Source organism: Cololabis saira, chromosome 1 (assembly GCF_033807715.1).
Source record: "Cololabis saira isolate AMF1-May2022 chromosome 1, fColSai1.1, whole genome shotgun sequence".
NCBI classification, from domain to species: Eukaryota; Metazoa; Chordata; class Actinopteri; order Beloniformes; family Belonidae; genus Cololabis; species Cololabis saira.
In genome coordinates, this window is record NC_084587.1 from 26,176,675 (window position 1) to 26,197,371 (window position 20,697).

The 20,697-nt window shown below is 40.7% G+C and overlaps 1 protein-coding gene across 1 annotated transcript in view; it reads right to left on the reverse strand.

The window, feature by feature from the left end:
* LOC133441731 (voltage-dependent T-type calcium channel subunit alpha-1I-like) overlaps positions 1-20,697 on the reverse strand; it is a 66,079-nt gene that overhangs the window by 17,315 nt on the left and 28,067 nt on the right. The window contains exons 10-24 of the mRNA XM_061719327.1: positions 20,409-20,560; positions 19,751-19,936; positions 19,360-19,477; positions 17,517-17,672; positions 16,635-16,722; positions 15,935-16,122; positions 13,172-13,468; positions 11,999-12,099; positions 11,594-11,717; positions 2,924-2,992; positions 2,619-2,803; positions 2,417-2,543; positions 1,489-1,614; positions 1,320-1,409; positions 726-918 (exon numbers count right to left, since the gene is read on the reverse strand). Coding sequence (XP_061575311.1) covers positions 726-918; positions 1,320-1,409; positions 1,489-1,614; positions 2,417-2,543; positions 2,619-2,803; positions 2,924-2,992; positions 11,594-11,717; positions 11,999-12,099; positions 13,172-13,468; positions 15,935-16,122; positions 16,635-16,722; positions 17,517-17,672; positions 19,360-19,477; positions 19,751-19,936; positions 20,409-20,560 — 2,200 coding nt within the window. The remainder of the gene's footprint in view (positions 1-725; positions 919-1,319; positions 1,410-1,488; positions 1,615-2,416; positions 2,544-2,618; positions 2,804-2,923; positions 2,993-11,593; positions 11,718-11,998; positions 12,100-13,171; positions 13,469-15,934; positions 16,123-16,634; positions 16,723-17,516; positions 17,673-19,359; positions 19,478-19,750; positions 19,937-20,408; positions 20,561-20,697) is intronic.

Below are 20,697 nucleotides of genomic sequence, written 5' to 3' on the forward strand. Positions count from 1 at the left end.
AAGGTGGAGTTGAATTGGTATTTTTTTTATCCTAATTTTTATCGTTATCGGGATAAATGCCAGAAATAATCGTGATACATTTTTTAGTCCATACCGCCCATCCCTACTGCAGCGTTCTACACTCAGTACAAAACCCCCATGATTCCTCTTCAATCAGCAGTTCCACTATCAACTGGACTCTCGTCTTCAACACCGCTGCAGAGTTTCTCTACTCTAATTAGAAAACAAAACTGAATAAAATGGATGGATGGCCATTTCATGGATAGTTCATATCACAGCACATGCAAGTTTATTATTCTATTTCCTGCTTCAGACTACAAATGAAAACAAACATAAATAAACTAAATGAACAATTTTACCGGTAAACCTCAAATGTACCTGATAAGACAACAAACACAGAGAATGAGGCTTTTCTCGCTGAAGGGAAACAAACATCGTCTTCAGAATCCAACATCTTGTGGAAAACCTCCCTAGAAGTGTGTTCGCAGTTTTAAAAGCAAATCAATGCAAAAGATTTTGGCACGACATGCACAGCATTTATCAAATATGGGTGTAATTTTGGCCTTGTAGTGAAGTGCCTCTACCCTTGTCACACACACACACACACACACACACACACACACACACACACACACACACACACACACACACACACACACACACACACACACACACACACACACACACACACACACACCCCAGCCCCCACTCTAATGCTTCCTCACTTCTCCTCCTTTTCTCCAATCGCTTCTGCCGTTTCTCCTCCCTCAGCCGGGCCTCCTCCTCCTCCTGCTGCTGGCGACACTTGTGGAAGTTTTCCACCACCACACCCACAAACATGTTGAGCACAAAGAAGCTGACAATGAGCAGGAACGAGATGAAGAACAGCAGCATCCAAGGGTTGTTGTTTCTTATCGGCTGCAGTAAGAGACAAAGAGAGAAGATGGAAAAAAAGAGGAGGGGGTTGGAGATGAATAAGAAGAATAGGAGGACCACAGAGTGACAAAAGTGAGATGGGGTGGAGATGAGAAAAGGGAGAGAGCATCAACAAGGAGACAATGTAAGCCCTGAGTCAGCAGTGAAACTGCCAGCACTGTCAACTCACATCTATTTATTCATCTGACTCTTTTTTTTTCTTTTCCCACACCTTTTTGTCTCAAATATTTCTCCTTTTTACATTCAAGCAAACAGGATCAAAGCTGCGACACTGACAGAGTGAAAACACAGTGAAACACCACATTCACTGTCTGAACGATCTGCACGCCTCCCCCTGCAACGACGCTCTGCTTCTCCCACTGCGTGTAGCTGCGTTCCCTCACCTGCTGGTCCACGCCGACGGCGTCCAGGCCGTCGTACATGATGCTCACCCAGCCGTCTTTACAGGACAGTACGAAGAGTGACATCAGCGCCTGGACGAGTGAGATGCATACAGATCAGTGCCGTGCCGTCAGTCGGGTTGTAACAGCAGTGTGTCAGCGTGTGACAAACCTGGCCCAGGTTGTCAAAGTTGTATTTCCGTCGAACCCAGCGATAACCCGCCTGGAGACACTCGCTTTTATTGGTGATGTTGCTGATATTGAGCCCATCGCAGTAAAAGAATTTCCCTTTGAAAAGCTCCACGCACACACAGGAGATAGATAAAAACATGAGTGTGTAACTTGAGATAATGTAAAGAAAGCATCATGAAGCAGCGATAACGACGCTGTATTGATGTACAGTACATTTCTCAGCGTCAGCCTAGAGAGCGAACATATTGCAGTTAAGATTCCCATCTGGACCCGAGTGCATAGCTGCAGCGCTATTTCAGCATGTTGTGCTCTCATCAGAGAGAAATCAAGATGTGTTCAAGAGAAATATGGATCTGTTTAATGATCATCTCTAATCGGTGCTAATCTAACATGCTAATCTGGATTCATAGCAAAGGAGACCTAAATAAACTGAAAATGTTCAACCATTTTGCTTCATAAATAGTAAAAACAAACAACTGCCTGACTTTAATGAGTGATAGTTTGAATTACTTAAATTAATGACACAGAAATCCATGTTAAAATCCAATTTAAAGAATATACTCTCAGCAGAATCCCTCTGTAGGGCCATTGCTTTGTTCTTATTTTTAAATTACTTTCAAGGACTATGTTGCATAATCAGCAGCTCATTTGCATTTTCCTCAGTATTGCTCTTCACTTTTTATTACCTGGAGCTTTCCTGAGCTGTGCCTGCTTAATTCTAACCCAACAGGATCGGTGTCTCTCTCTGGGCAGAAATCGCAGCATGCTTTGAATGTTGGCGGAAAATGAGTTAACTGAATGTTTTTGATGGCAGTCGGAGAAAAACATAACACACAGGCGCACGCAAAGATGAGGCTTATCTTCAACCAACAGAGCACAAACAGGAAATACGGAGCATAAATGTTTACCTGAACTCCCAGAATTCCAAACACAATGAAAAAAGCACAACAGATGAGGACAATATTTCCGATTGGTCTGAGAGATGTGATCAGTGTCTCGACCACGAGTTTTAGACCTGGAGCCCGACTTATCACCCTGCAACACACACACAGAAGAGCAATCTACATAGAGCAAGCTACAAAGACAAGAGAAGATCTCCCGTTCTCCTACCTGAGCGGACGCAGCGTGCGGAGCAGACGCAGGACCCGCAGGATGCCTAAGATTCGATTACCACCTGCTGATGCAATGGAGACCAGGATGTCCAGCAGTGACACAAACACCAGCAGGCCATCTAAGACGTTCCAGCTGCTCTGCAGGTACACACCGTTCCCAAAGTACAGCCCCATAGCTACCACCTTATCCAACCCAAGCACACACATGTATACAGATCAAGCAACAAGTTACTTAAATAATAAAATAATACCAGGTGTAAACTGAGACAGAAAGAGGATTTTTGTGTGAAGAAATACAGTTACCTTGAGCATCATCTCGCCCACGAAGATAACAGTGAAGATGTAATTGGACACACTGAGAAACACTCGCTCCTGTCACGAGTGCACAAGGACACAAGGAGAGAAACACATCCGTCATTTTCAGATTCATGCATCCCCATAGGTTAAGCTTTGATTCTGGATGGGAACATCACATAATGAGCTGAACAAAACCCAGAGCAGTTATAGTGAAAATGGAAGCAACATGCGCTCAGATGCTGGTTCCCAAGCATCTTTTACATCTCTCTGTACACATGAGTGACATGCATTACCTGCATTTTTTGAGAGGATTGACTTCTATCATCAAAGAGCTGTTTACAACTCCAAATCAGAAAAAGTTGTGGCAATATGAAAAATATCAAAAAAGAAAAAGGAAAATGCAGGTTTCCTATTTTTCCAAAAAATGGCACGTTTTGTCTTGTAGACGTTATTTAATCTATCAATATACATCCATTACTGCATTTCAAGTCTTCAACACATTCTGAACAAGGTTGGTGGATTTTTATAGCCCCAACATGTGATGAAATATTCTTAGGCAGAACATCATTGCTCCCCATACCTGCCAACATTGGGCTGTGAAAAAGAGGGAGATTTTCTGGGGTAGTGGTTGGAATGCTCCACTCACAACATCCCCACCCTGATATAAACAAGGTGACTTTTAATGAGCTTTAAATCCATAGCTACAATGAAATCTGCTAAAATGTACCTCCCAAAATGATTCTACAGCCTTCTTGGAGCCAATTAAGTTTAGTATTAATAACAATAAAATACAATATTTGTAGAATTTTCCAGGTTCCCTTTGTCACCCAAGGACCTGTTGTAATTGTAGGTGTCAGACTTTGCAGCTTCAATCACTTTCTTGGAGGGTACATACTTGTGGCCAGGGCTGGTATGGTTTATCCTGCAAGAAAGGAGTGCGCAAAGAGTAGAATTATCCATACTCATTGTGTTTCCTGTGAGGATCTTTTTCACCATGCTGAATGAGCTCTCTGAGCTTCATTGCTGTGAGAGATGCAGACCATTGCCTTCATCAGTGATGCCAGATTTGTAAAGCTCTCCTCTTTCCCTAGAAGAACCCAGAACCTTCAACTCTCTCTTCCTGTGGGAGATCCATCCTTGCTTGCTATGACTTGATTCTCCACCAACTCTTCCTTCAGCTTTTTTTCAAAGCATTTTCTCAAACAAAACAAATTTTCAAATAACAAAATAACATATTTGAACCATTTTCCAAACAATAAAATAACTGAAAAAATCTGAAAAATGGTTCAAATATGTTATTTTGTAACTTGACATTTTTAAAATATGTTTATGTAATGCTTTGCTGATGAGATAATATATTTCTCTATTTTTCTTATTTTTGTGAGGGGGATATATATTGTTTTTAGGCACTACCTTGTTCTCTATAGCTGATATAACATGAATTACTGTGGGATCAATAAAGTTCTTATTTTTGCCATCTGAGAAAATTAAATATATTATATTTGGTGCCTAACTGTTTCCCAAGTATATTAGTGCGTGTGTGAATGAATAAATGAGACGTAAAACGTAAATTTCTTTGTAGAAAGGCGCTTTATGAAAATAAGTCCATTCACTTGTATTAGTTTACAGCGCAGTCTTGAACATCCAATATGGCGGCGACGTTGACGTATCGCAGCAGCTCCATGGGGCGGAGCTTGGACGTAGGCAGTGCTTTTGGGTTGGGTTGCCAGGTTTGTCAGGAACCCGTTAATATAATACATCCATGCAGGAACCCTGACACGTGAAACACCATTGACTCATTTCACTTTAAAATCGGGAGATAAGCGGGAGAAATTACAAATCGGGAGCAGGGCGGGAGAAATGGTTGAAAATCGGGAGACTCCCGCTTAAATCGGGAGTGTTGGCAGGTATGTTGCTCCCACTGCTGCCAGTGAGGGGTCACAGGTCAGTGTTGTCACGAAGCCAGTCATGGGGTTATGGCATCTGACATAAATCCTTTATCAAATCAATACGCAGAACATGATGATCTGCTATGGCCACCCCTAAATGGGAAAAAGAAAAACCTGTCGTTTTTTTCACTATTTCAAACGGCTGATAGCAACATGTTATTTTAATGATGAGTCTCTGAGGACCAACGGTGGGCGAAATACCTCCAGCTTGTTAACAAATGTGTGAAAAAACGTTCTAATATTGAAAAATAATGTTTGCCAAAGAAAGGTTTGGGGAGATTTTCAGATCTCTCCTTATATAGTGCATAATATCATTGAATAGTTCAAATAATCAGATTGTGTAAAAGGTAAAAGTAAAGCATAAATTCAGCACCTTTGATACTAATCGGTCTGATGACACTGCAGCCAGGAACATCATAACCGAATGGGCCGGTGCATACATTGAAAACCTTTCCCAAGTAATCCAATACCCGGCCATCTTCACGAATGGCACTTTAATCTTTACTATAGAAAAAAGAGGCCTTCTGACGATCTTGCCCAGAGGCAGAGTCAACGTCTCTAGATGCCGTGTGCTCCAGACTGAAGATGAAAAGGACTTATCAGAATGTTATGGGAATATACAGCAACATACTCTGCCTTTAACACAAACTGATTTTCCAGGGACCTACAGACATTTCTTAATAATAATAAGAATAATAAGAATAAGAATAAGAATGAGAATAAGAATAAGAAGAATAAGAATAATACAAAAATGGAAATAAATAAAAGTGCAGAAACACATTCTGCACGCATGATAAAGGCATCGCTGAGGAAGAATAGGACACAGGTACTGAACGGGTGGTGACATGTTCCCAGAGAATGTGTAGAGAATTTTTGAAACAAAAATTGCCACAAAAATGAATTTAAGACATATATTCTGGAAAAACTAAATAGCCTCTGAAACACACCATTGATGAGTATCCTAAATGCCAGAACATCTTCTAAGTTTAATAAAAAACAATAGCAATACTATAAAGTGGAAAATGCTTTGGTGTCCAAACCTTTTTTTTTTATGTGTTGTACGCCTGAAACGGATGTGTTACTGTATTACAAACTTTGTGTGTGAAAAGGTTCACATCTAGTGCAGATATCCAACAGCAAGCTACATCTTAACTGTACAAAACACACAGTTCATACTCTAGACTTCCTTTACTTCACGATGAAATAAAATCAAATGGCTTCCTCAAAACCATATTGAATCAAAGCGTGCAATTAAATAGCTGAAAAGAAAAGCCTCCTCCGTCTCTTCCTGAATGCTCTTCTTTTACTTTCATGAAAACATCATGTCAGCCTGTCAGCTTCAATGGAAGACAACTGGAATTGTTTTTATTGGTTCTTGAAAGACATTTCATTTCTCATCTGAACGGCTCCTTCAGCTCTAACTGACTGGCGCCGAGTGACCCAACTAAGAAGAACGTTACACAATACATTTTTTTTTTTAAATGGAGAAGGAGAAAGATTTTGTTTGCCCATGATAGATTTTACTCTGCAGGTTACACTGTACTTGGACATTTCAAGACAGACAAGGAAGGAGCGTTACTCATCAGCAGCATATATGTCCCCTACAACATCCCAAAGCATCTTTCCACCATCTTAGATCCTCTGATAACTAAATACAAAAGCATGATACCTCAGATGCAGAAGGCTAGGATTTTGGTAGCCAAATTCGTCCTCTGAAACATGTACGGATGTTAGTGCTCCCTACTTCAAACCAATTGTTCCATTAAAAAAAACAACTAACTAACATAGTTAAAAGATAAAAATCATCTGATCATAAGTACGATTTACTGTTAGGAAAATACATAAGACTAATAACAACATACAATATAACCATGCCAGGGGCTGCTAGTCATCATCTCTTCATAAAATGATCATCAGCAGGTGTGCAAACCTCTATTATCGCTCCATATAATAGGTGAGGGAAAGTCATAAACTGTCAAAGAAAATCAATTATTGCTGCTGATCAACCTGGAAATGGATTAAAAAAATCATTTTCTAGCCTTTTAGAGTTCAACGTTCAACAGTGAGAAAGATCATTCACAAGTGGAAAGCATTCAAGAGAGCTTCTCTTCTCAGGAGTGGACGTCCAGCGCGTTTACCTCAAGTTCAGACTGAAATGCTCAGACATACAGAAAGAAAGGCTGCACTTCAGACCCGACAGACCTCACTAAGCTGTTTAAGTCTATGACGGCACAGTCAAAAGGCGAATTAACAATACAGTTTCAAAGGGTTGCCAGAAGAAAGTCTTTTGCCTTAAAGAACATGAAGGAACAACTGAGGTTCACAAAACTGCGTCTGAACAAACTACAAGACTTCTGTAACAATGTCAGGCATCTTATGCATGTGTGACCAAAACTGAGTTATTTGTCTTTAATGTCCAATGTCATGTTGAGCAACAGCCAAACACAGCATTTGTATTTTCCTCAAATGAAGACCAATATGATCAGTATATTCTATTAAGTTTTATAAAAAACTAAAACAAACAAACAAAATTAGAAGAGGCGTTGTTAACTTTTCCACATCGCTCTACAACTGTTGTATATCTGACGCCTTGAGGACCGCCAGGAAACAACTGCAGCAAGATGGATCCTTAAAAAAACTTCAACCCTGATCCTATACGTGCCTCACACCTCGGCCTCTCCGCCACCTATTGCACAAACAATGGCAGGTTTTACAGATAGAAACATGGGTGTTTGATGGGTTCTCCTGTGTCACCTATTGCCAATCTCTCCGCAGAAAAAGGGGAAAACAGAGGACTCAAGTCCTACATATGAGCAACGGCAATCCACTGGTTTTAGACTTGTGGATGACACCTAGGTTGAAATCCCTTCGCATCAACTCAGTCGAAATGAAGATCAAGATCAGATGACATTAGAAAAAAATAACAAACTGCCTGTGGGACTGTGCTATACACATATAGGAAGACAGAAGTCACAACAATGACGTATACCAGGAAGTCAAACACAAAGACTGATATCTGCTTTTTGATTCACACCACCCACTGAAACGCAAACTGCTCATCATCAGAGCTTCACACCATCAGGCTGAGTTTCCCCACCTAGACAGAGGAAACAGCAAAGGAACACAAGCACATCAAGAACTTCAAAACTGTGGATATCCGAACTGGGCTTTTGTAAAGTCAGAAAGGAAATAGAAAAAAAATACTTCATCAAAGAAAGAGAGAGAAAGAAATCGGCCCGAAAATGTGGCAGGACTGTCTGAGAAACATAGGAGTATCGTCTCCAAATACAACATCCCAGTTTACTTCAAACACAACAGTCAGAGTCAAAAACAAGTTGAATGCAGCTATAAACTACCCGAACACAAGTTGAGTAGTGTTCTCTGTGTGTAGTTTTAGAGCTGAGAGCGGGAGAGAAGAAGCATGTGATGGAGACAAAGATTTGGTTACCACAGGCTTCACCCTTCCAGCACCTACAATACAGTCCAGCTCTCCCAACCAGTTACACCTTGATTCATGTTTCCAGAAACACCTCACATGTTACCAAGTTAGTAAACAACCTGCAGGTTGCAATGACTCAAACTACCCAAGGATGGATAGGAGGCTCGGTGATACATGCATAACCTCCATCCTTTCAAGATGTGGATCCGAAAGCATCTTCTAAACCCGGCGCTCCCCACCAGTCAGTTAGACCTGAGCACGCCTTTTAGAGGAAGGTGAAACAACTTCAAAAACCAAGACATGACGTCTAGTTTCCTTCCATTTAAACACTTCTGAGCTGAATGACTGACAACCTACACAGTCTAATACAGGGGTCGGCAACCCGCGGGCCGTGGCTCTAGAGCCACATGCTTTTTCCTTTTTTTCTTTCTTTTCTTGTTTTTTTTCCCTTTTTTCTTCTTTTTTTCTTCCTTTTTTCTCTTTCTTTGACTTTATTTTCTATTTTTTCTCTTTTTTTCCTTTTTTTTCTTTCTTTTCTTGTTTTTTTTTCTTTTTTCTTTCCTTTTTTTCCTCTTTTTTTCTTCCTTTTTTCCTTTCCTTTTTAATCTCGACATTTCGGCTTTTTTCTCGACATTTCGACTTTTTTCTCAACATTTCGACTTTTTTCTCAACATTTGAACTTTTTTCTCGAGATTGTACTTCAACATTAATCTCAACATTTTGACTTTTTTCTCTAAATATTGACTTTTTTCTCCACATTTTGACTTTTTTTTCGACATTTCTCCTTTCACCATTTGTCTTCATTCTAAGGCTGATACAAGACCTTTCATTTTTTTGCGGCTCCAGACATATTCGTTTTTTGTGTTTTTGGTCCAATATGGCTCTTTCAACATTTTGGGTTGCCGACCCCTGGTCTAATCTATTCACCTGTATGTTTGAAGCATTGCTGTTAGTATTGTAAATGCAATATGCAAAATCGTATCTTCCGATTTCAACGAGAGGGGAGAGAAAAAGCAGAACATTCACAGCAGAAGCTAGAGGAGGATGAGAAGAAGGTGCCACATTGCTCATTTTTGTTCCTGCTGCTGCCTGTGAAGCTCCAACTCACACAAACCTGCAGCAAGGAGAGATCTTGATCTTACATATGTCAGCGGGCTAATTTGCCCTCTCTTCCTGGGAGTTTAGACCACAATGGAAATGCAGATAACCTCAGTCTGAAGAAATCCTTTTAGCACTAAGGAAAAGAACCATGTTCCTTTTTTGAGCTTTCAATGCTTCTGTCACTTTTCACTCAATTTGGAAACCTCATTTATTCATTTCCCATGTGCCCTCTTTAGTCATTTTCAGGGTCAAAAGAGTCTGCTGGAGTTTATCCCAGCTGTCACTGAGCGCCAGGTGGGGTGCATCCTGGACATGTTGCATGTTTATCACAACGCCCACACAACACAACCCCGCACACTCACTCCTGCGGCCGATTTAGAACCAGCAGCCCAACGTTCATGGTTTTGGACTGTTGGAGTACCTGGAGCAGTACCTGCAGCAAGACTTTTAACAAAAACTTCTAGGAAATCTCACATCGTTTTAAATAGTTTTAAATTCCCTTCATTAGTTACCAGTCCAATTTGGAAATAAATGTAAAATGTTAGTGTTAACATTTAGAGCATTACATGGTCAAGCCACAATACATCACAGACCTATTGACCCCGTACTCTCTCCATTCCTCGTGTCAAAGCCTCTTCATCCTAAAACACGTTTTGAAGCTGAGGGAAGCCCTGCCCGTGTATCTGTCCCTGCGGGTTACTGAACCTATTGATCACTTTAAAAAACAGCTGAAGCCACTTTTATTCAGACAGGCGGCTGGTTTAGCTGAATGTTATCTTTTGTATTCATCATATGTTACTTCTGTTTTTATGTTATTTATATTGCCACCCTTGATTTTTATCTGTGAAAAGTACTATATAAATAAAGTTGACTTCCTCTCTTACTAACTATGCAAACTCCAACTTTAAGCTTCCAACACAAAAAAGAAGGAAAAATAACTACCGGTATATATAACAAGGGGGCTTTTAAGGAGCATTAAAGGTATTGTGACATGAAAAACACATCTTGATTTTTTGTGTTTTGTTGGGTGTCTTGACATCAATTACACCCAAAAAACAACAAACTTTTAACATTCAGTGTATTGTGTGCTTTCTGGGATTTTCCGCATAACTATGCAAAAACGGCGCATCTGGTTTGGTGGCGGGCCGTGACGTCAAGGCCCGCTAAATCACCGCCCCCTCCACCCAGCTCCCTGTCTCCTCTCCTCTCCAGCGCACCATAAAGGCTGATTTATGGTTCCGCGTTACACCGACGCAGAGCCTACGGCGTAGGGTTACGCGGCGACGCGCACTGTACGCTGAACCCTAAGGCGTAGGTCTGCGTCGATTTAACGCGGAACCATAAATCAGGCTTAACACGGAGCTGTTTAGAGCCTCTTCTGTTCTCATAACCGGAGGAAAACTGCTAAGAAGACCCGCGGCCACTGACTGGACTTAAGATAAGGGGACACTGCTGCTTGCATGCCTTTATTTTTATGATTGTTTGCGGTGGACTACTTCGCCGTGCTGCTTTTCCGTGCATGCTTCGCCTGTCGCTCCCGGCTTAACTCTCCGACGCCGCTGTTAGAAGTCCGTGACCAGAGGACTCGACTTCCAGTCCTCTGGTCACGGACTTCATCCCCGGGCTGTAGTCGCCCTGTCTGGGCTGTGTGTGTGGGTGTTTGTGGTTCGGTGTGCGCGCGTGTGTGTGGAGACGGCAGAAGTTGTAGCAGTATGGTTGGAGGAGGTTTGGAGGAGGAGCGGGGCAATGATTGACAGGAAAGGGGAAAAGGACGCGTTTTTCACGGCGCAAAAAAATACCGTCATAAAAAGCCAGGAATGGAGTACTGGAGTGAAGTTTTTCTTGTTACACCCTTTTAGACACATTTGAGGGATGTTGGCCAAGACTTTTAATAGTGTTAAAAGCATGTTAAAAATGATGTCACAATACCTTTAAAGCTATATAAGCTATATAGCTATATAAGCTATATATAAGCTATATAGCTCTAGATACACAACATGAGCCTTTAAAGGAGCATATTGGCTGAGGTTAGTATAATATATGTAAAAAGCAGTTAATAAAACAGTCAGATATAATTTAACACACAAGGAGTACAAATTATATCTTTTAACTGTGTATTCAAGGATGGATTTTGTCAGCTAGAGATGTTATAAGCACAAACTGCAAACACATGAATGGGAGTTTTACCATGCTCTTGGGGTGTATGTCAGGTCTCTCCAGCGCTACGGTGATGCAGTTCAGAAAAATGAAAAGGAGGACAATGTGGTCAAACATCTTGTGACCGATGACCCGCTGACACCACAGCCTAAACCTGCAGAGAAACACAGCGAGGAGGAAACAGCATCAGCAGCTGCAATCCTTTACATGAAACACATCACTGTCAGAACTTCTAAATATTGTGTGTTTCCACTTGGAAGGCACAGATTGATAAAAGTGAGAATTGCATTAACAAGACTTAGCTGTGAACTTCACACTTTAACGGTGAATTTTCACACATTTAAGCCGCATAGACCTCTCTGGAGAATATCAGAGACCGTCCGTGTATCTGTGTTCGTGTGAATGCTTATCTCTGTCTGGATTGTGTGTAATGACCGGTTGTGTGGCGCAAACAGATAGAGGGACCACTCTTCGTGTTCCAGGCACCACCGGGGCTCGTAGGGCTCCAGCAGCTTCTTCAGCTTCTTACATAAACTCTGTAAAGACACACACACACACACACACACACACACACACACACACACACACACACACACACACACACACACACACACACACACACACACACACACACACACACACACACACACACACCAATGAAAGAAGAAAAATAGGACACAATGACATGGAAAATACTTTTATATGATTACTATTTTATAATCCACATTCATTAAAGTACCATTATCATGCAATGTTTATGCTCAGAATCAAGTTTAAATAATTCAGACTCGATTAAAGTTACCTGACCCGTCATGTTACAATCCCAGAGTTACTAAAGTCAAACTAAGACAAAGACTGTAACTAAGTAACTTCCAAAAAAAAGTTTTTTTATGACACAAAAACTAAATAAAAACTAAAATTGCCAAAGCAAAATTAACTGAAAATGAACAGATATAACCTAATTTTCCTTTTCATTTTGTGCCTCAGATCAGACCAATAACATATAGCTTGTTGTTTTCTTCTTTTTTTTTTTTTTTTACATTTGGCACAGTATTACTCTATTTACTCAAAGGAAAGAATAAAGAATAAGAACAAATTTATTTTTTTCTGTCTGGCATTGTTGATAGGATTCTTTCATCCTAGATGTTTTTATGACTTTATCTGTAAGTCTTTACCTCAAATACTAAAAGTAGAATAAAACTTACCAGATTTTTACAACTAGAATTAAAACAACTGGTGTGGTTGTTAAAATAACTAAAACTAAACCAAAATGATCAAACAAACTTAATGAAATAAGAATATAAACTATTAAAACATTTCAAACTATTGTAACGGGTACTTGCACAAAACAAATTCAACCCCGCTGAGGGAGGAGCGGCAGTGCTTCTTTTATTGCACTCATGATTTCACTTCAGCTAATTAAATATATATAAAAGTTAAATAAGTGCCTGCGGGGCCTCTGGTTGGAGCGTCTTTTCTTGGTAATGAGCAGCAGCTTCTGAACTTTTGCACCTCCCTGGAAAAGCTTTTGTATTTTTTTGCTTCATAAATAATAAACAGTGATCTACATAAACTGCACAAAGATCGATATCTTTTTAATTTATTTACCTCTTCGACCTCTTCATCCTCCTGATCACTGTGGTAAATTGACGTCGGGGGTGCTTCATCGTAGCCGTGATCCGAGAAGTGAAAGGTGGTGCCATTGCAGTCGGGCGAGAGGAGGCCGGGCACCTGCAGGTACTCTGATTGGTCCAGACTCTGCTCCCTGCTGCTCACATCAGAGCACGCGTGCATGTCGGACAGCAGAGACTCCATCTCTCCTGACTGGCTCCTCCTGTGGAGGCTCGGGGCTCGGCCCATACTGGTCCAGCTGGAGCGGCGGCTCTCCAGCCCGCTGTACAGAGACTACAACGACAACAGCGTTTTGTTGCATTCATTTCTAATTCTTCAAGCACATCTTGTTTGCATCACAGACATTACAAAACCCCATACATGAAGAGAACAATGATCTGAGCAGATTTGGGGCTGTAACACTAGCTTTAATAAAAAGGTATGTAGTTTATAAACACTGACACGCTGCTAGAAGCAATATTAGAACCCATTCTACTTATCTGAGACTTGAATTATATTTCAAGTTCCTTAAGATGACTTTTGTTTAGAACTGGTGTACATTAAAATAAAAATACTTGGATGGAATTAAAATAGAATTATATGCTCAAGCCACATCATCGATATTCGTCTAAAAGTGATGGTGTGAAGCAAAAAGAAAATACAACAAAGAAACTAGCAAGGATTTTTGTTGCTGATGTTTCACAGAAATCCAAGAATTTCACAAGTGCACAGAAGAAACCTAAATGAAAAGAAATGTGTACATTTGTACAAGAATCAGCGGGGCAGCAGAGCTTATTTGAAATGCGAGAAGGAAGTTTTTGGGTGTGCAGGTAGAGTTTTGATGTAGAGCAGTAAAATATTAAGCTGCTAATAGACAGCAGCATTATTAATCTACAGTCAGATAATAATTGGCTCCACTGTTCATCTGGTGACCTACAGGTCAAAACTAGCCCTACGTTGAAGCAATCAGACATTTGAAAACCGAAATAAAAATGTGCATTAAATCATTTATATCAATCTGAGTTTACAAAGAGCAGAGCTAGAAAGTGGATAAGCTTCTTCCATCCACACAAACATTTATTAAAATTAAAAGTTTTTTATTGACATAAGTTCTTTTTACACTGGTCAAAAAAACCTGGAAATACCTGTAAAAATCTGGCTTTTGAGCACGATCGGAAGCATATTGATGAGCATTCAGGTGAGAGATGATGTTGAATGTGTCTACAGTGGTCATTGGCATTTATTGGCTCTGTCTGCAGTTGGAATCAATTATAACATCAAATTTAAGCGCAGGTTTTAAGTGCAGAAGTCTAGGCTGCAACAGTTGGCACAACTGACTTTTTCCCTGCAGAAGCAGTGACCCTAATGATCCTGACATTTCTCATTAAAGCTTCGAAACTGACAGCAACAACTAAACTGAAAAGAATAAGAATGATCAATTAACCTTTTTGCAAGACAGGATGCAGCTCCCTCTAAGTCCTGTTTTGTGGAGCTAAAGTCCAAAGTTGTAAACTTGTCAAATATATTTATTGATTTATATATATTCATATTTATTAGAAGAAATCATGCTGATCAGAAGCTATGCTCCAAAACATGCAATCTTGTGTATTTTCCCTCTGCTCTGTCAGTTGCACCTTCCTTTTACTATAATCATCCCCAAAGAAAAAAAAAAAAACTAAACCAGCCAAACTTGGTTACTTTTCACTGAAGAGAAGCGATGTTGAGAAGCACGTGCAAACTCACAGTCACAGAGTCATTTTAAATTCATCAAAGCAGATATCGAACTCCTTGTAATTTATTCACAGTCAAGATTAAAAGATGAGTGACTGCTGATTAATATGTAATCTTTAAGTGCTAGTTCAGTGATGCTTCTTTTTCAACTGACGAACGCTGATGAATGAAGTGCAAATGCAGATTGTTTTAACCGTCGGCATTTAAATTCTTATCTTTTCGAGTTTAACTTCAGGAATTTTAAAATCTTGCCCTTTTGCACTTGAATTTTTAAAAAAAATCAGGCCCTTCTGCATAAGTAATTAAATTGACGTGCACAAAGGTGTGAGACGTACTGACCCCCCGACCTGTAACTGAGGAAAAAGACCAAGATGCTCCCTGATTAGACAGCAGATGATTCACTGTAATTCAAAACAGGCCTGACTCTTGTTCTGGGTCAGATCTTCAGATTCCAGAAAAGGTGTCAGATAAACAGTTCTTATCCCACCTGGAAATATGTCACTAGTATTCTGCATAATTTGTGCAGAAAATCCCTACTCATAACGGAAATGCACCATTTCGTTTACCATTGTCCAAAAAACTGCATAAGTTTCTGTGGTTGTAAAGTTCCCTTCAAAAAAGGCTCCTTCACAAGAACACCCAGATGTCCAAACAATCCTGGGTCCAAAATAATAGGATTACAAGTGTTTTATAATTGTAATGGAAATGCAATCAAGCAATTGGTTAGATCTTGAGAATATAATTAACTGGGTTTTAGGAAATCACAAAGTGTAAACAACTACAGCACATTATCAGATCTAAATAAAGGTTGCCAAAGTTTTTCTTTTTTTTGATTTGGGCTGATATAAATGTTTCCCTCACACGATTTACAACTAATCTCTCTAATCAGACTTAAAGCGCTGCTTTGCCTGTTCACATTTTCAACGGTTTTCATAACCATAGTCTGTTTGATCGCCTTTGCAATTCATCTTTATCGCATAGTTAATGTGCTAATATATGTAAAGTACAAGCATGATGTGCATGGCTCACCGGGGATCTTTGCTCGAGGCTGTTGTTTGTAGATGCACCGCTCGCCCGCCTCGACTGGCTGGAGACGATGGTGGGCGTGGCTGCAGTGTGGGTGATGACAGGCAGCTGGGGAGGAGGGGCGTTGGGCATGGAGGCCTTCGGGTTTAGGAGACCGTTGGGGGTCAGCATCATGGCCTGGATCTTCAGCTCTGCGTGCACAGACAGAACAATTAGTTTTACCGGGATAATTCCTGCTCATATTTGGAAAATGCACCATTTCGTTTTCCATTTTTTTGTTGGTTTTTACCACCGAAGACAAAAGATTCCTATGAACATTGGCTCACATGCTTCACGAACACTTTATGATAATACATCAAGAGGATGTCTAGAATATTTTTAGATTATCATTAACAATGGTCAATTCTAAGGCATGCAATGCTGATTATGCAGCTACTACATAATCATAGAAATATATGACTTAGCAAGCAATCCAAGAGCAGGCCATCCTGCAACCAAAAGGTTGACACGCAACCCCACACCGTCCCTGATTATTTTCATCCGAGTATTGCTGGAGTAACAAAGCGCCACACCAAAGATAAACCAAAAAGTGGTCCGAAATTATGAGTGAAATTCTTAGCAGACAACTGTCGGTGATATTTCTTATGGGGATTGACAGAAGTCAAAAGAAAATAACAAAAAGTCAAGCTTTCACATTTTGTACCTGCAGCATACAGCTCTCTCAGCTTCTCCTCATCCTGGTAGCAGAGTGACTGCCTCTCATCATCAGCTTCAGATTTGTTTGCGTCTCCCTGTAACACACACACACACAGACACACACACACACACACACATGCAGTAACACAACTGTACAGAGCACACAGATGATCCCTATCATAACAATCTTTATCATCATCTTCATCCTCCTTTTTTCCACACTGTGTTGACTGTTTTAAAAGTGGATGACACGAACAACTCCAGAGGGAATTATTAAGAAACAAAGAGCGGGAGACAGACGGGCAGAGGGAATCTCCAGTGTTCTCTAGCTGAGTTATGTGCATTGCTTTGGCAGTGATATCCTGTAGTCATGCCAATAAAGCTTTACTGAATTTAATTAAAATTCACGCCAGATAGATTGAGGCAGACAGCTTTGGCAAAGGGTATCAGTGTGTGTGTGTGTGTGTGTGTGTGTGTGTGTGTGTGTGTGTGTGTGTGTGTGTGTGTGTGTGTGTGTGTGTGTGTGTGTGATAGTGAGCAAGTGTTCTCTGATGGTGGAGATAAAAGATGAAAACTAAACAACAAAAGCTCACCAGCTGTGAATGGCAGGCGATATCAAACACTTCCCTACCCTGGAGAGCATTGCAAGTGTGCATGCGTGTCAGTGAGAAAGACCGATAGAGGAAGAGAGGAAAGAGGAGTCAGAGGGAGGACGAGAAAAAAGTGATGGATAAGAGGAGGGAGAGGAGAAACCGCACAGGCGGGATGGTGGAGATTATTCTCTACTAGGGAGCTTTGGTATCATCGACACAACAGAGCTCAATTAGTGCCGTTCCCGCTGCCATGTTTCTCCGAGGAGCTCAACTGAAACTGCGGGTTTTGCTCTTACCTCAGCTTGAAAGCCCTCGACCAAAATGGCTACAAGCAAGTTGAAGAGGACGTAGTTTCCAAATGTCATTAGGGCCACAAAATAAAGGGCAGCCAACGGCGTGGTGGAGGCCATCCCATTATAGAGCACGGCGTTCCAGTCCTCCTGGGTGAGGATCTGCCGTTTAAAGAACAAGTGGAAAGTTTCACTAGTCAAACTGTGGGAATATGAAAAACACACTATCAAATGCAGAGGGGCTTCAAATTTAAAAAGTGATTTGCAAAAAGTAAAATAACGTCTTGTATTTGTTTGTTTTGTATTCTTTGGATGAAAGTCAAACAATAATAATTTGGGAACTGTAAACTTCCACTTAAATATAGGGCATACATCATTTTCAGTTCATTTCAACTATTTATAATGTTCAAACTCATCCTAAATAAAATTCTTTATTTTCTTTTCTTTTTTCTTTGTGCAGGCCCTGCCAAAGGCCTGACCCTACAGACTTTTGGCAGGGCCACCTTTCTTGCAGATCATCTTGCAAACTTGCAACACCTGAAAAGGTTACTGTGGTTTCTCTTTTGGTCCAGACTCCCCTCTGTCCTCTATTCATCCCATCCCCTCATGCATTCTGTCTTTTTATTATGCCTCTTCACATAAACTCTACCAAACCAGGCTCAGCCGTTCCAGCTGTTCACCTGTAACACACTCTGCCAAGATCTGCTCCACGCTCTGTTTAACTGCCCATGAAGTCTGAGTCTCTGCCTAAAACATTCTCTCCTCTTTTGTCCCTATAATTGTTCCTTTAGCGTGACAAAGTCTCTTCTAGTTAAGCTTACCTCTAGAAATATCACCCATTCCTCTTTGTGGAGACCTTAAAGCTCCTTCAGGTTGGATGAGGTGTTATTTTTAAGTCCCACTAAAATGCTCCACTATCTAAAGGTCAAGACTGTGACTTGGTCACTCCAAAGAGCTTCCTGAGGCCACCCCTGTATTTTCTCACGCTATGCTTCAGGTAGTTGTCTTGCTGAACAAACCTTCACCTCAGTCTGAGATCCTGAAGACTCTGGATTTTTGTGCATCTATCTTTCCCTGTTATCATTCCTAACCTTGCACGTCCTCTCACAGGAATTCATTCCAAAAGGATGATGTTGCCATCACCATGTTTGACACTAGAGAGGTCATTAATGACGTGAGGCTCAGAGTTTGGATCCCTCCACACATGCTTTTGGGAATTGTGGTCAGTTAGTTCAATCAGTTTAATCAGATGACAGGCATTTGCTTCTAAAAGTCTCAGTATCATTCAGGTTATTTTCACCAAATTCCCAGCAGGTTATAGCAGTTATACGTCTTCAAGTGATGCCTGGCTTCTGTTTAGACACTCCACCATGACAACCTGACTGAAGGAGTGCTGGATCAATAACTGTCCTTGAATAAGATGCTCCCATCCCATCCCATAACCTCATTAATAGGAGGAATGTTACTGCTTTGTCTTATTGGACAAATCATGGCTTGTGTTTTACAGACAAACATTATGGGTGAAGACTAGAAAGGAAATAAATGCATCATAAGTGTCATAACAGAGAATCTGTATACAACATCAGGTAGTTCAGGCTACAGTTTTGAAGAAAGAATCAAAGACAGTCAATGTCTTCTTTTTTTTCTCTGCAAATGAGTATTACTCATCCATGATACTAAGATACTAAGATACTAACATAAAATGTTTAAGTATAGAAGGGGTCTGAAAACCCTCCGTAAGCACTGTAAATTTTATCTGTAGGGAAAAACTCCTGCAAAACAAATGCTATTTATGTTTTCTTTTTTCAACTCTTCATGCAAATGTATGTGTGAGTGAATTTTGTCCAACCTGAAAAACAGTCACCGTTGCCCACAGCAAAGAGTCAAAGTTTTTTCTGTCCGGTAAAGTGTCTCCACTATCATGCCGCAGACCAAATTTACAGCCAAATAGATGCATCCCTAAAATGCTGTAAAATGCACACAGTAAAGAAAGACAAAATATTTCCAATACTTAGCATTTCCATGTAGAAACTGCATTAAAATATGCATTATCAATATCTGTGTTTATGTGAAAGGTATTTCACATAAATGGCGTCCCATGTGTTCTAATAGGACGCCAAAAAAAAAAGGTTAGTATTGGTCACTGCCACACTTTGAAGAATAATCTGCATAATTAAAACTGAAAAATGCTGAGAACTGCGTCCAAGTCTGCAGTTTCTTCTTCATAAAAGCTAATGTACCTGAATATGAAAATGAACAGCATCAGCAGCATACAGAAGGTGGCCACGTTGTCCATGGTCTTCATTAGCACCACCAGCTGCCTCCTCAGGGCCGGAAGAAACCGAACCAGCTTCAAAACTCTGAGCAGACGAAAGGTTCGCAGGACCGACAAGCCTCCCTCAGCCTCCACCCCGACCTCCCACACACTGTCACACGCACGTACAGCACACAGATTATAAAATCAATGCACAGCAAAGCGGTTGAGGAATCAATACCTACAGAAATTCAACAATTATTCTCAAGCTCTAGGTAATTCTACGTTGGTACCACACACACAGACAGAGGAGGAGTAACATTCTACTTCATGTGTCATTGGGGCTGTTAAAATAAAAACTAAATTGTCCTGTTCTATTTCCAATCAAGCAAGCACTGTGGGAGTGGGCAAGCCCTTCAGGCACAGATACATTACTTAGCCCGTAGTACTACATAATGGAGTGATCGCAGGCCTTCTGGACTATAAGTGCAAGCATTTGGCTCTGCTACTTCAATCAGCATCATTGTGACAGCCGCTGCAGAGCCGTGGCGCGAGGATCAGAAGGATTTCCCAATGACAAGAAGAGGATTTAATGACAGAATTCCCATTTCTGGGTAAACATAAGGGCAAGCATTTCTCCCCACCTGATTATGACAATGATGCTGTCAAAACCATTATATGGATTCTTGATGTACCCAAAGAGCCCGAGAGCCAGGAGCTTCAGCAGCATCTCCAGACTGAAGAGGCTGGTGAAAACCATGTTACTGATCTCCAGAATATCTGTCAGCTCCTGTGGCTAAAGAGGTGCAGGGTTTGAGGAAAGAAAAGAGCGACAGGCACAGAGAAATACATGAACAAATAAACAAAGAGAGACAGCCTGTGTGAATGCAGCATGTTAGGTATTTCAGTTTACTTAAAACCTTTACTAAAAGT